Here is a 13,817-nt window from a genome sequence, read left to right as displayed (position 1 = left end):
TAGGGGGAATTCGGGGGGGGGGGGGGGGCCATAAAGGAGTTACGCTTAGGGCCCCAAAATAGCTAGCAGCGGCACTGCATACAAAGGTAAAAGACTTCCTTATATAGACTACGCCTAGTTGGTGGCAGACATGTCAATCAAAAGGTCAGGTAGGTTGACGTGTTGACTAGACATTTTAAAAGGCACTGCTCACCTATTTTCACTTTACTCGACAACATACATGGCCAAGCTCAAGCCTTAATTCAGGCACCACGCCTGAACTCTATCAGGCCTGTAAACAGCATGCAAACAAATCTCGAAGCATCCACACATGTAGGCGCACACACGGACAGCCACACACACACTCACACTCACTCACTCACTCACTCACTCACTCACTCACTCTCACTCTCACACACACACACACAAAGTCGTTGAAAGTCATTTCAGCTACATACCATTAAAAGGAGCAAGTTGGGGGGTTAGACATCTTGGTCTAGGACGTCTACAGGAAGACCGTTCGGGACATTGTGGGATTGAACCCAGTACCCTTTCGACCGGTATTCGAACACCCTAAACCTGCTGGCATAAACCTTGTACGTGTATACAATGTGAACACAAGCTGGCCTCAATCCCATGGCCATTTTGACCAGGAGATGCATAAGACCGATCAGACAGACAGTGTTTTGCTGCCAGCAGAACGCGAGGCACACCACACTGCCTGTTTTTGTTGAAGCCCACAAGGTGAAGAAAAAGCAGCTTTCTGTGTCTTTCAGTTAATGTTACTAGGCAACCAGCTATTCACTGTTCTAATCCTAACTGCCATTCACACATCTACATAGATATAAATTCATACAGCTGCGGGTATGCAGCAACAGTCAGCCCCAGTTTCTCTTCCATGTTGTAAACACTTGTCACCACCACAGAAGGCCTGCCTCTCAATTCATCTGATTTGACAATAAAAGAGCACGCAAATGTTGTCTGGCATTCGTCTGCTCCCAGTTTAATTTCTTTAGGCGTCTGAAGGCGTCCAGGGCGATCCGCCAAAGATGTGAGGCACGTATAGCGGAACAATGCAAAGCGCACAGAATGTAACGCAAAAGCAGCGATGAACACGCTTCACTCGCACTGAAAACAAGAACAGAAAACCGCCTCCCAGCTGCGGGAACGAGCAATGTCTGATCGGGGGCCTTGGCCAAATTTGAAAATAATTCGGCGCACACACACACTTGTCAGTAACCATCCAGAAATCTATATACCCGCTGTACAGAGTGCCGTGATGCAAGTGTAAATATTATATACAGCGAACCCTGGTCGTTTTTAGCAAAGGTATTAAAATAAAATGTGCTCATTGATTAATAAGTCACAGTCAAAGACAAAGGAGAGAATGAAGAATAGAGTCAGGCGAGACCCAAATTCCCTTATTAAAAAACAAAAGCAGGAACAACTGCAGTCTCAAGATTACATAACACCAAACTAGAAAAACAAACAATTTTTTGTAGCTCACGTACACACACACACCACAGTACAGTATCTAATTCGCTAAAGAAAGGATCTGATTCGTTTTTTTCTCCATTGATTTATATTCTGTCCCATTTATTGCTGAGCAGGTGCAATATATGGAATCATCAACCATATAAATTTGCATTACTGCTCCAAAACATGAAAACCAGGCAATGCTTTATGGCCTGAGGCAGCATCCCTGGATCTCATGTTCTCTCTATTATAATGTACGTGACTGAGCCATGTTCTATTTATAAGACTAACTGTGACTCAGACATGTTCTATTTATTAGAATGACCGTGACTCAGACATGTTCTATTTATTAGAATGACATTGACTCAGCCATGTCCTATTATTATGATGAACGTGACTCAGACAAGTTCCATTTATTAGAATGACCGTGACTCAGACATGTTTTATTTATTAGAATGACATAATAAATGTCATTCAGCCATGTCCTATTATTATAATGAACGTGACTCAGACAAGTTCTATTTATTAGAATGACCGTAACTCAGACATGTTCTATTTATTAGAATGACCATGACTCAGCCATGTTCTATTTATTAGAATGACAGTGACTCAGACATGTTCTCTCTATTAGAATGAACGTGACTCAGACATTTTCTCTATTTATAAGAATGACAGTGGGCCAGATATTTTCTGGGAACTAAATTCTTAATTAAAAGGCCCACTATGCAACTTCGGGCATTTCTTTGCTGTTTTCTTGGTTTTGGAACGCACATTTCTCTACACAGCGCCCCCTACAGCTTCGTAGTAGATATTTTACAACACTGTCGTAACAACTCGTTGACGACCCTTCCCCATGCACTTCTACGCGAGCCATGTGCATTTGTTTTCAAAGAAGCCGGCGAATGCGTGGAGCCATGTCCGAAGTAGATGTTCATAAAGTGTAGGCAAGGTTATATATTTTTAAAATGGTGTATTTGTATTGCAATAAACATAAATCCATCCTTTTTTATAGTTGACGGGGAGAATTTATATCCTAGATTATAATTGTTTTATCTTAGGTTGAACAGAACAATCAGTGTAAGAGTGTTGGCCAACATAATAATCTAAATAAACAAGAACCTGGATTCGGGGATTCAGTCTGTATCTGGGAGACGAGACAGACGAACAGCAAAACACCCATGGAAACAAAAGTGTTTATATGATTGCAACCAAGCAAGCTAGAAACATACAGGGCTCACGACAAAACGGTCGAGAAAACAATTTTTACAGGGCTCACAACAAAATAGTTGAGCAAACACATTTGTACAGAGACTATCAATATCAAGAATACCACGAAGACAAAGTTCACCCAAGGGTGCTTTCAATTTCAAAAGCAACACGGCCAAGTCGGCGTCTAATTTGCAGTCTTCTTTTTCTTTCAGTTCACGCTATTCCTGAAAAGCTTGCCCAACGTTTACTCGTGTCTGGCCTCTCTGTCGGTCAGTCTCCCTTTTCTCTTCTTCTGTTCCTCCGACATTGGGTTTCTCTGTCTCTTTTTAGTCGGCTGATCTATGATGAATGTAACAATCCCTTAGTTACTTGTGTTTATATCGAGCCGGTTCCGTGTTTGGGGGTCTGTGCCGTAAAGCAATTCGTTACTTCGCGAGACCCGAGACTCCCGCAGGCAGAAACATATTCCTTTTCTCCGCCAAGATGCGCAAGGGGGAGTCGAAACAACGAACAATCTAACAAAAATGTATAATAGAACCATCGCAATGACTCTTAGCCTGTTATATTAAGGTAAATCAAGCCAAAAAAGTTCTTTCACTCGTGTCTGATCTCTTTTCTGGTCCATTCTTCTTTTGTTCCACCGACAGTCGCCTCTTGGGTCCCTTATCAGTCGATTGATCCATGATGAATGCAACAATTGCCTCGCAACTGGCTGTTTATATCTAGCCGGTGCCATGTTTGGGTGTGTGTCTGTGCCGTAAAGCATTTTCGAAACTACAATCTGACTACATTTTCGAGGCGCGATTGGATACTTCCGCTGCGTCACATCCGGATTGTGTCGGTCCGAACAGAGCAAGTTGCATATGCGCTTTTTCCTTGGAGAGGTGACATGGGGCAATGACACACCCACCAAACGACCCAGAAATGGTTGCAGAACCATCAGAATAACTCTCAACCAGCATAATTAATGTAATTTTGGCTAAAAAATTATTCAATAGATACAATCATTTGTATGTGTATATGTCCATGTGTTAAAAAAATCTAAATCCTGTTACACCCTGGTGTAAAACAGCATTATGCTAATGATCACAACACGTAGCATTAGCATAGCTTCTTTTATTTACATCTTGGGCTATGTGTGTTATCTTGCTAAGACAGCCATGTTATGCTGTAAAAGCTAATGCTATTAAACAACAATGTGAAGATGGTGACACAAAACGACAACACAATTCACTAAAAGTTACTTTCCCAAGGCAGGGCTGCACAGCAAATTCAATGCAACATAGTGCAGGTAAACACACACACACACACACACACACACACACACACGTGACAAACCCCAGTCAAACACAAACTCCAGTCGAAAACTACACAACACAAACACACACGTGACAAAACCCCAGTCTACCACAGACCCCAAAACAAAAGTACACACACACAATCTTCAGAGGCGTCCTCATTGGTTCCCCTCATAGCGTTCCTCTCTGGCGGCCCACAGCAGATCACTGGCACCGCTTCTGCTTGGCTGGCAGCGCGAAAGCTCGTCTCTGATTGGCCGGCGGCGACGGAGCTTGCAGCTATGCTCGAGATTTTGGACTTTTGGTCACCGGGTATGTGTGCAGACAGGGCCGAGAGTGAGAGTGAGAGTGAGAGAGAGAGCTTAGTTTGAAGAAGAGAGGTGGAGGATGAGAACAGAGTGAGAGGGGTAAAATTGGCTAGTAAAAAAGATGTAGATTGAGTAGAGGAAGAGAACAGAGTAGTAAAGAAACGGAGATGAAAGATGTGAGGAGTCAGGGAGAGAGACGCACAGATTGAGAAGAGAGAATGGAGTTGTAAAGTATCAGAGATGGGAAGCATGAGAGACACATTGAGGAGGTTGGAGAGAGAGAGACTAGAGGAGAGAGAGACAGAGATAGGAGACAGAGACTAGGGTAAGAGAGAGAGACTAGAGAGTGAGAGAGACTAGAGAGTGAGAGAGACTAGAGAGAGTGAGAGAGACTAGAGAGAGTGAGAGAGACTAGAGAGAGTGAGAGAGACTAGGAAAGAGAGAGAGAGAGAGAGAGAGAGAGAGAGAGAGAGAGAGAGAGAGAGAGAGAGAGAGAGAGAGAGAGAGAGAGAGAGAGAGAGAGAGAGACGAGACGAGACGAGACTAGAGAGAGCGAGAGAGACTAAAGTAGAGAGAGAAACTGGCGAGAAAGAGAGATGAGAGAACGAGAGACTAAAGTAGAGAGAGAGACTAGGAGAGAGGGAGACGAGAGAGAGAGAGACTAGAGAGCGAGAGCGACTAGGAAAGAGAGAGAGGGACCAAACAAGGGAGGAGAGGGGTACATAATGGAGGGGGACAGAGAGAGAGACCAGAGAGAGGGAGAGAGACTAGGAAAGAGAGAGAGAAAGACGAGACGAGAGACGAGAGGGGTACATAATGGAGGGGGACAGAGAGAGAGACCAGAGAGAGGGAGAGAGACCAGGGAAGAGAGAGAGAAAGACGAGGCGAGAGACGAGAGGGGTACATAATGGAGGGGGACAGAGAGAGAGACCAGAGAGAGGGAGAGAGACCAGGGAAGAGAGAGAGAAAGACGAGGCGAGAGACGAGAGGGGTACATAATGGAGGGGGACAGAGAGAGAGACTAGAGGGAGGGAGAGAGACCAGGAAAGAGAGAGAGAAAGACAAGAGGGATACATAATGGAGAGTGAGATATTCAAGGGTTTTCCTCTCCAGCGGACCACGGCCATGCCGAATGTTTACCCATGGCCCAGTTATTTTGTTCTAATCTCCCCTCAGCCCCGCCTCCGAGGAAGAAAACAATTCCAACTGGACTTCGATGCAAGTCCCATGCCTCCCTCTCTCGATCTCCCTCCTTCCCTCCACTCAGACAACCCCCCTCCCAGCAGCTCCCCCTGAACCACTGCAGAAAAACAAGTTTGCTCTCTCTCTCTCTCTCTCTCTCTCTCTCTCTCTCTCTCTCTCTCTCTCTCTCTCTCTCTCTCTCTCTCTCTCTCTCTCTCTCTCTCTCTCTCTCTCTCTCTCTCTCTCTCTCTCTCTCTCTCTCTCTCTCTCTCTCTCTCTCTCTCTCTCTCTCTCTCTCTCTCTCTCTCTCTCTCTCGGGACTAGACAGTGAGACAGGCAAACGGACATAGAGGACTGTTGGGTCTACAACAACTCTAGGAATGTGGGCCGCTTGTCGCTAATATGTTTTCCAGAACACAAAATTTGGCTGCAGCTCTTACTGTCTTCACTGGATGTATTCGAGCAGTACTAATTAGAGATGTTGTAAATACAATAGCAAACTGAGTGCCGCATATTTTGGTTTGTGTTTGTCTCCACATCCTCGTTATTCATTCATTTGAGTCGGTACATAATGATGTTTGTGTTTGTTTTCGTTTGATTATTTGCCTCCAGCAGCCGACCAGTCGAGTGGCGGTCGTGTTTGGTTGTATTTTAAAAATGTTGGCAATGTCCAGTGACAATATGGTAGCTATTGAGCCCTCCCCAGATAATGACAGTTGGTGAGAGAAGAGAGACAGAGAGAGAGCGAATATGAGAGACAGAGAATATACATATAAATATGAGAGAGAGAGAGAGAGAGAGAGAGAGAGAGAGAGAGAGAGAGAGAGAGAGAGAGAGAGAGAGAGAGAGAGAGAGAGAGAGAGAGAGAGAGAGAGAGAGAGAGAGAGAGCGAGAGAGAGCTAATATAAAGAGGTTAGCAAGAAAGATAAGCATTGCACCAAAAGGCCATCTTTGGAGCCATCCATATGGGTGCGCGTGTGTGTGTGAGAGAGGTTGTGGTTAATGTTGGGGTGCAGGCCTGTTGCGGAGGTGGGAGTGACGGGATGCTTCATCTAGTGTCCCATCTGTTGCCCCGGGATACCCACACCCACCCCCTCTTTAATACACACACACACACACACTGCCCCAGAATGCAGCCCAACCAGCCCCACAAGCCACCCCAGCAGTCTGTGTCTGTGTCTGTCTGAGTCTTACAGTTATGCTAATCCGGCTGTTTTAAGCTAGCCAGACTCGCTAAGCTAAGCGAGTGCCACCCGGAGTGGGGCTCACTCATTTCCCCCCACCCCCAAACTTTGTAAAAATCCACGTCACAAAACAGCACTACTTTCCCGAACATGCCCTCGAAAAACCAAAACTACAATGACGACGGCCGACCAGCAACCGCATGTTCTTCGAGTGTTTCCTCCCAGGCTCATAAATCCAACTACCCTCAACTGAAAAAAAAAAAACGTATTCCACAACTTTCAGGAGCAAGTTTTTGCCTGCGTTCTCCGTCTTTTGTGTTCTTGAGAGAGCGAGAGCTTCCTGTTAATGACAGCCTGTCACTGGCAGTTATCCTCCAAAGGCTGCCCCTATTGTGTGCCTTAAACATCGGCTTGTTTCGGCTTTTTCCCCCCCGTCTTATAGACTGTGACACTCGGCAACTGAAAGAAACCAGTGCGATGATTCACTTTAAACCTTGCCCTGACCATTACTGGCAACAGAGAGAAAAAGGAGCGAAAACAAGAGAAAGACACCTCGTTCATCCGAATACATCAACACAAAGCAGAGTGTTTGGCTCAATACTAGATGAGCTTCTTCTCGTCCTCCTACACCTTGCCAACAAAGTCTTGAAATCTTTTCGTTAGCACCAACTATTAGCTCAATAGGCAACGCATCGATGTGAAGGTCAATTAAAACGCCAACGTTAAGCACGAGAACATATCACATGCTGAATGGCACCATTATCAGAGGCATAAGGCCTAAAAAAAAAAATTTGTTCGGTTCCGTCTTCCGACCGACCCTGTCAATGTATGTGCGACCCAAATTATTTTATGAGCTTTATATAAAAAAATAATAATTAAAAACTGTTTTCCACAATATTCCATTGCTTTAGCCTTAACTATTCTGTTACATATACGGCTGGAGCAAAGCCACCCACAGAATTTCTCCCATTAATTGAATGAAGAAAACCTTTGATTGACGCAACATTGTAGGCAATGGCATGGATAAAAAACAGAAAGTCATTGGGGAACAAAAAAGGATCAGTAACCATTCTCCAATCAAGCACACACACATCCATTCACCACTGCACAATTCTCAATGAGTTCTTACTAGCAATCGAAGGATGGAGTAGAAGACAGTTATTGAACAGACGCTTTTATCCGAAGCGCCTCACAGTGACATTAAGAAACCTAGAATGTCCTGAATGATCAGTTAGGGGTAAGAGCATCTTTCTTAAGGATGCCTACAGGCTAGGAGCCAGACAAGGGAATTGAACCCAGAACCTTTCTACTTGGAGTCAACCACCCTTAACACTAGACTGTCCTGCCCCCTGAACAAGTTACAAATGTCCTCATTGTTTGGGTTCCACCTAAGCCTCCCATCAGAGGCCCTAAACCTCGCCGCTAATCCAAATCTGGCTCCCCCAAAAGATGCAGGAACCAAGCTGAACTAGCATGTGATGTGTAAACGAAAAGCAAGAAAGAGAAGCCCTATAAAACACAGCTCTCCTGCAGCTAATTAGGTCTGGCAAGACTTTCCAACCCACACGACAGCCCACGGCCATACTAGCCTGCCATGCTCTGCTGAGCAAGGAGCAGACCCCAGAAGCATTGCCCAGCCAAGAGACCATCCGTTTGAGACGGGGCCGGGATAAACAGTGGGGACCGCCATCCACGACCACCGCCACGTCTGTACCGTTTGATTAAAGCCTGGAGTGGGAAGCGCCTCAACACAACAAGGATGAGCAGAGTTTCCAGAGCGTACCATTCACCAGTACCGGTTATGGCTGTTTTTCGCACCTTTGGTTTGATCGTTCAGAGTTTGATAAGACGGGGGCGTAGGTGGTGTGGCTGCCAGACAGATTAAATGAGGAGGATGTGCGAGGACTTCAATGTGCTCGCGTTCATGAATGTAGCTACAAGTGTCCAACAACAACATGAGGGGGGGGTAATCAAATCTATACGTTAGCATAGACGCTAGCAGACCCCCCTATCGCAACCTGTCGACCCCAGCTACCAATAGCAGCCAGCGGGTTAGTGTCGTGCGAGCGCCTGGCAGTTGGAGGGACAGGGCTGGAGGTAACGAGCCGCAGGGTGTCCCAGGACGCCAGACATGCTAAACATGTAGCACTGAGGGGGAGGGAGGGGAAGAGGGGGTGAGGGGGAGGGGCTGAGATAACAGGATGCAAAAGAGTCAACAGATAAATAGACGGTGGTAGGAGGTGGGAGGAAGGCCCGCAGAGAGCAGTAATGTTACGGCTAGAGAGTGGAGTGGAGAAGGGAGAGACGAGAGAGAGGGACACGTAGAAACGGGAGATAGATGGACAGAAAAGGGAGAGGGGACAGAAATAGAATAGAAATGGGGAATGAGAGCGAGAGAAAAGAGAGGGAGAAAGGGGAAATGACACAGAGCGAGTTAGAACGGTGGAAAGAGAGAAAGAGGAAAGAGCGATTAGAAATGGGAAGAGTGCATGGAGGAGGAGAGAGAAAAAAGACTGAGGTAGTGCTAGTAAGCCTGCCAAATTCCCTCCCCCCCTCCCTCCATCATATTAGTGCAACTGATTGCTGTCATCATCAGCACCATCACCAAAACAGGGACCTGAGGAACACTCATGGGCTCCTGCACTCCACTGGCCCAACGAGGACCCGCCTCCGCTCTCTTCTCATAGGCCCGGCCAACCCGCCAGTCTGGCTGCCCAGCCAATGCATTCTGCCCTGTTATATCAATAGTGTTTTTGTGGCCTTTCTCAAGCTGCACTTAGTATCTCCTCTGCTACAGCTCACAGGTACCACAAGCAAAAATGAATATGGTGGATAGGATACTATTATTTCCCTCCATTGTATCAAGACGGAATGATGGATGGTATTTTAACTGACTTATGGGCTTATTTATTGCCTGAAATATAGTGAAGAAACATGTAATACCATTGATTGTTTGATTATTACTATGGCATTATGGGTGGTATTTAAATGGTGTTGACTTGTTTTAATTTTAGTTTTGTAACATGACACTTTTATACAGGCATGACAATGCATGTATTCCATTGAGCCACATGGAATAGAGGATATGTTGCCATTGTCTGAATATGGCATTAGGGATGAGATTTAATCTGACACATGCTCTGGTTAATAGCAAAGCTTTAATCATCATAATGGGAATTATCACAGACATGACAATGACAATAAACAGTGTAGTTAGGTACTGTAAAACCGGTGGATGTGGAAAATGCTCAGATTCTTTCAACATGGACTACAGGACAGAATCTCATACGACGCACTAATTCTCGTGTTTACAGTTGCATCGTTCAAATGGTCGTGATAAAAAAGGGCATTACAGACAGCAGACCAAACAAGGCATGGGTTAATACGGACGTCATACACCACCGTCTGGCCGTGTCAATTATCGCCCGCAGGAATAATAATGGATGTTATAACTTAATAACAGATTGATTAGTTGGCCTGTCAGACCTGAATAGGGGAGTGCTTGTCAAATCTTTTCTCATTAGGAGCAGCGTACTAGCTGAGCGTGATAGGGGTTTCCATTGAAGACAGAGCCCAACAATTACCAACAGTTGAAAGGTTTGTGACTTTAATTGCAAAAACATGTCCGACCATAGAGGCCGCCATTCAGCATTGAGTTGCATTGACGAATCACCCTTCAAAATGAGCACTTTATTACCTTTTATTATTAGTTGGTTAGCAATGGAATCCTATGGGTTTCAAATATGTTTTACCGTTAACCGGATATTTTCCTTTTCTACCTCTACCTTTAAAACACACACATTGGGATGAAGTCTCAGATACAGAGCGAACCATACCATTTACCCTCATATGGCAATGTAGTCTCGTTTTTTTAATGCCCGACTCCCAGACTAAATGTGAGTTTGAAACCCTATGTTTCCGATCATCCCTGTCCGCATCCTCGAGCAAGATGCGTAACTTAAGAAAATAATCACTGCAACACCGAATAATTGACACATTGCGGGTTAACACCCAGACTGTGTTATAGACACATTCCAGCAATGCCCTGTTCTATGGATTAAAATAGGAACATACTGTTATATGGATATTGGATACCAGATAAAGAGCAAGCCAAAGGAGGGTATTATGAATGGGGAAAAACATGACACCGTGCCCCAGTTCCAAATTGGCTGATATTGAATGTGTACTTTATATTTATGCACATAAAAACCGCAACTTAAACATTGTAAAAAGTAGACAAATGGATACACGTCAATCTTTCCCGGAACATGGCCCATGTCATGTAAAGGTATCGGGGTGTTGTAGGGGCAACAGTTTGGAAGCTGGTGAAACTGATAGCGAACCTTGATGGAAAATAGGTATAAACCGGAATAGGCCTAAATGTGGTGAATAGAGATGTTTTTTTTAACTGCTGGATATAGACAAGAAGGGACCTTTTACACAGTTACGATTGTGATTGGGCATATGCACTCAAAATGTCCACATCAATTCACGTTCAGTGTTGCTTGGACGGTTTCGGTGTCTATTTGCTCTCCTATAATCTTGACAGGATAAAATGGACATTCCCACATTTCACAACGATTCACAATGAGCAAACTAGCAGCACAAGCCAACTGGAGCCAGGCTCTCCTTCAAATCGGTGCCTTTGCTAGAACATTCCCCTCTGCAAAAGCCCTCACGACTATTCAAGGTGTTATTCTGTCTGATAATAACTCTCAAACATCCCAGAAATTGTGTACAGATAAGTATGTGTGTACGTGGATGGACAAACATGGCATTTAGAGTCAGAATTATCCAGTGCGTTTCCTGTCCAGGGAGTCAAATTGCCATTATCTTAATAAGCTTTAAAAAATGTATATTATGTTCCCAGCCTTCTCTTCCAATGCATTTTTCAGAAGCTCCTCTCTGCCGCGTGTGAATGTGTGTGTGTGTGTGTGTGTGTGTGTGTGTGTGTGTGTGTGTGTGTGTGTGTGTGTGTGTCCCAGTTATTATCTTATCGCTCAATGTTTCACAGAAGCCTGGGCCGCAACCCAAAGTCTAGAAACAGAGGCACAACTTAGCTGCCAAGCACTGCGGTATGTCGCTGGTGTTTTTCCATGCCTTTGTACCACAGAAACACTCAAAGCACCCCAAGATGCACCGGCTGCACTGATAAATAAGCTTTATCCAAACAGATTCGCTAAAGTGCACTTACAGACCCAGCAACACTGGTTCAAAAGGAGAAATGGACAGGCAGAGAGACAGAGAGACAGCGCACACACACACACACACACACACACACACACACACACACACACACACACACACACACACACACACACACACACACACACACTAAATGGGTCTAGTTGTCAGGTAGACTTTATTTTTGTAATTCGATCTAAATATTATGCACGTTCATATTATTTTGACACACGGTAATGACCAATATATAGCACAATTATCAGCAGCAAGCTGCATACAAAAAATATCCATGAAAATGATTTAAATGATTTAAAAATGAATTATATATAAAAGATTATAATCAAACTCCAACCAAATGAAGACTTCTGCAACTAAACGCAATGTTTGGGCGACCACAGAATGCTAAAAAGACATTACATGGGGTCTATATGTATGTGTGACTGGAATGAAAGGATCAACAGATAACACTTACCAGCCACTGGACTGAGGAAAATCATCGCACAAATCCCAAATTTAGCGAGTGTGAGCATCGTTACGCAGCCCACAGACATGCCGCTGATCCAGCCTGGATCCTCTCCAAATTTACTTCACTCGTCCTCTTGTCTGGTCGTCACACTGTTTATATTTGTCCCCCTTCTCTTCTTCCAGACGGCTCAATCAAACCAACTTGTTCTCTCAATCACGGCAAACGTTCAAAGTGGAGACAGACATGGTGGGCTCCGGATGGATGGATCGATTGATTAATATCTTTATTGGATACTTGGTATCACCGAAAATTTAAAATCTGACCAGATCCAGCATTTTACTCCAAATATCACTCATGTGCTGTCCCTCAAAATACAACATGAACCAATTATCACTCATATTCTGTCCCTCAAATCTAACATGCTCCAAATATCACTCATTTCCTGCAGTCCAAATCCAAAATAAAGCCGATATCGATCCTGTAGTCCTGATCAGACCCAGCATCAACCCGGGTAGCCGACTGGCTCGGCAGCGGCGTCAACGAGACAGCCCACAGCGTCCATACTAATAGCTAATGCTATCCTGGGAGCTACATGGACCCCGGACTGTCTGAGAAGTAGGAGAAAAAAACTTAGAAGTAGAGAGACCTAGGTTTAATATTACCATAAAACAACACAGACGAGCGCTACTCGCTCCTCTAAATCACAATAACCTTTTCTGGGTTCCTCTCCCCGGCACAGAAAAAAACACTTCCCCGCCTTCCACGAGTGATTTTACACCCAACCCGAGGGGCTGAACTGCTCCTATATTTACGTCTGACTGTCTGGCTAGTCTGAAGCTAAATGCTACCGAGTCCCGCTAGCCTAGCCTCGACGCGCGAGCTCGTCCGCGGCGGCGCCGCGTCTCACTTCATCCGGCGCGTCCAAACCCGAAGCCGCCGGCCGTATCAATGATCCATATGGTCGATCGCCTCCGTGACGAGGATCGGTTATTCCCGTTTTGGTTCGCGGCGAGTTACGGGAGCGGGGGTCGGACGTCTCTTCTCGCTGTTTTTTTCCCCCTGCGGCGATTGCATGTGTTTGGCATTGACCGTGCGCAGAGCTCTGTGCTCGGCAGACTGTAGACAGCAGGGCGGAGGAGCGGCTGGGAACGCCTCGTTTGCAGGCTTGTCTGGACCGCTCGTCTCCGGTATCGGGTTGCTTGTGGATTTGCTCTGGGGGGGTGTGGGGGTAGGGGGGTGGTGGGTGGAGAGCAGGCAGGGCACAGTCGGGAGAGATGAAGCGCCCCCGTTCCGCAGTCTGCTAGTATGGCGCCACGGTAATAACACTGTTTGTAATGAACTATGGTTGTTATGTTACTGCCTCTCCGTGGCCAACTTCTTCCGAGGGGTTGAAAACAAAGTGCATCCACTAGAGGTCAGTGTTGATCCACTTTTAAAGATGTGAGCGGATGAGTCAGGTTTCATCCGTAATATTAAGGCGTTCTTCTGCAGCCCCGTTTTACTATCACAGTTAATTAAAAATAAAAATAAA

At 45.3% G+C, this 13,817-nt stretch overlaps 1 protein-coding gene across 2 annotated transcripts in view; it reads right to left on the bottom strand.

Annotated features, from left to right (window-relative positions):
* Nucleotides 1-13,505, bottom strand: part of LOC132456459 (bone morphogenetic protein receptor type-2-like) — a 48,571-nt gene extending 35,066 nt beyond the window's left edge. The window contains exon 1 of one of the 2 annotated variants that reach the window (XM_060050816.1): nucleotides 12,293-13,505. In XM_060050816.1, coding sequence (XP_059906799.1) covers nucleotides 12,293-12,371 — 79 coding nt within the window. In that variant the 5' untranslated portion in view covers nucleotides 12,372-13,505. The remainder of the gene's footprint in view (nucleotides 1-12,292) is intronic. The other variant, XM_060050815.1, reaches the window with a different exon arrangement.
* Nucleotides 13,506-13,817: the final 312 nt, after the last annotated feature.

This window comes from Gadus macrocephalus, chromosome 4 (assembly GCF_031168955.1).
Source record: "Gadus macrocephalus chromosome 4, ASM3116895v1".
In the NCBI taxonomy this organism is placed as follows: domain Eukaryota; kingdom Metazoa; phylum Chordata; class Actinopteri; order Gadiformes; family Gadidae; genus Gadus; species Gadus macrocephalus.
Note: the sequence above shows the minus strand (reverse complement) of the source record. Positions and strands in the feature narration are given on the sequence as shown.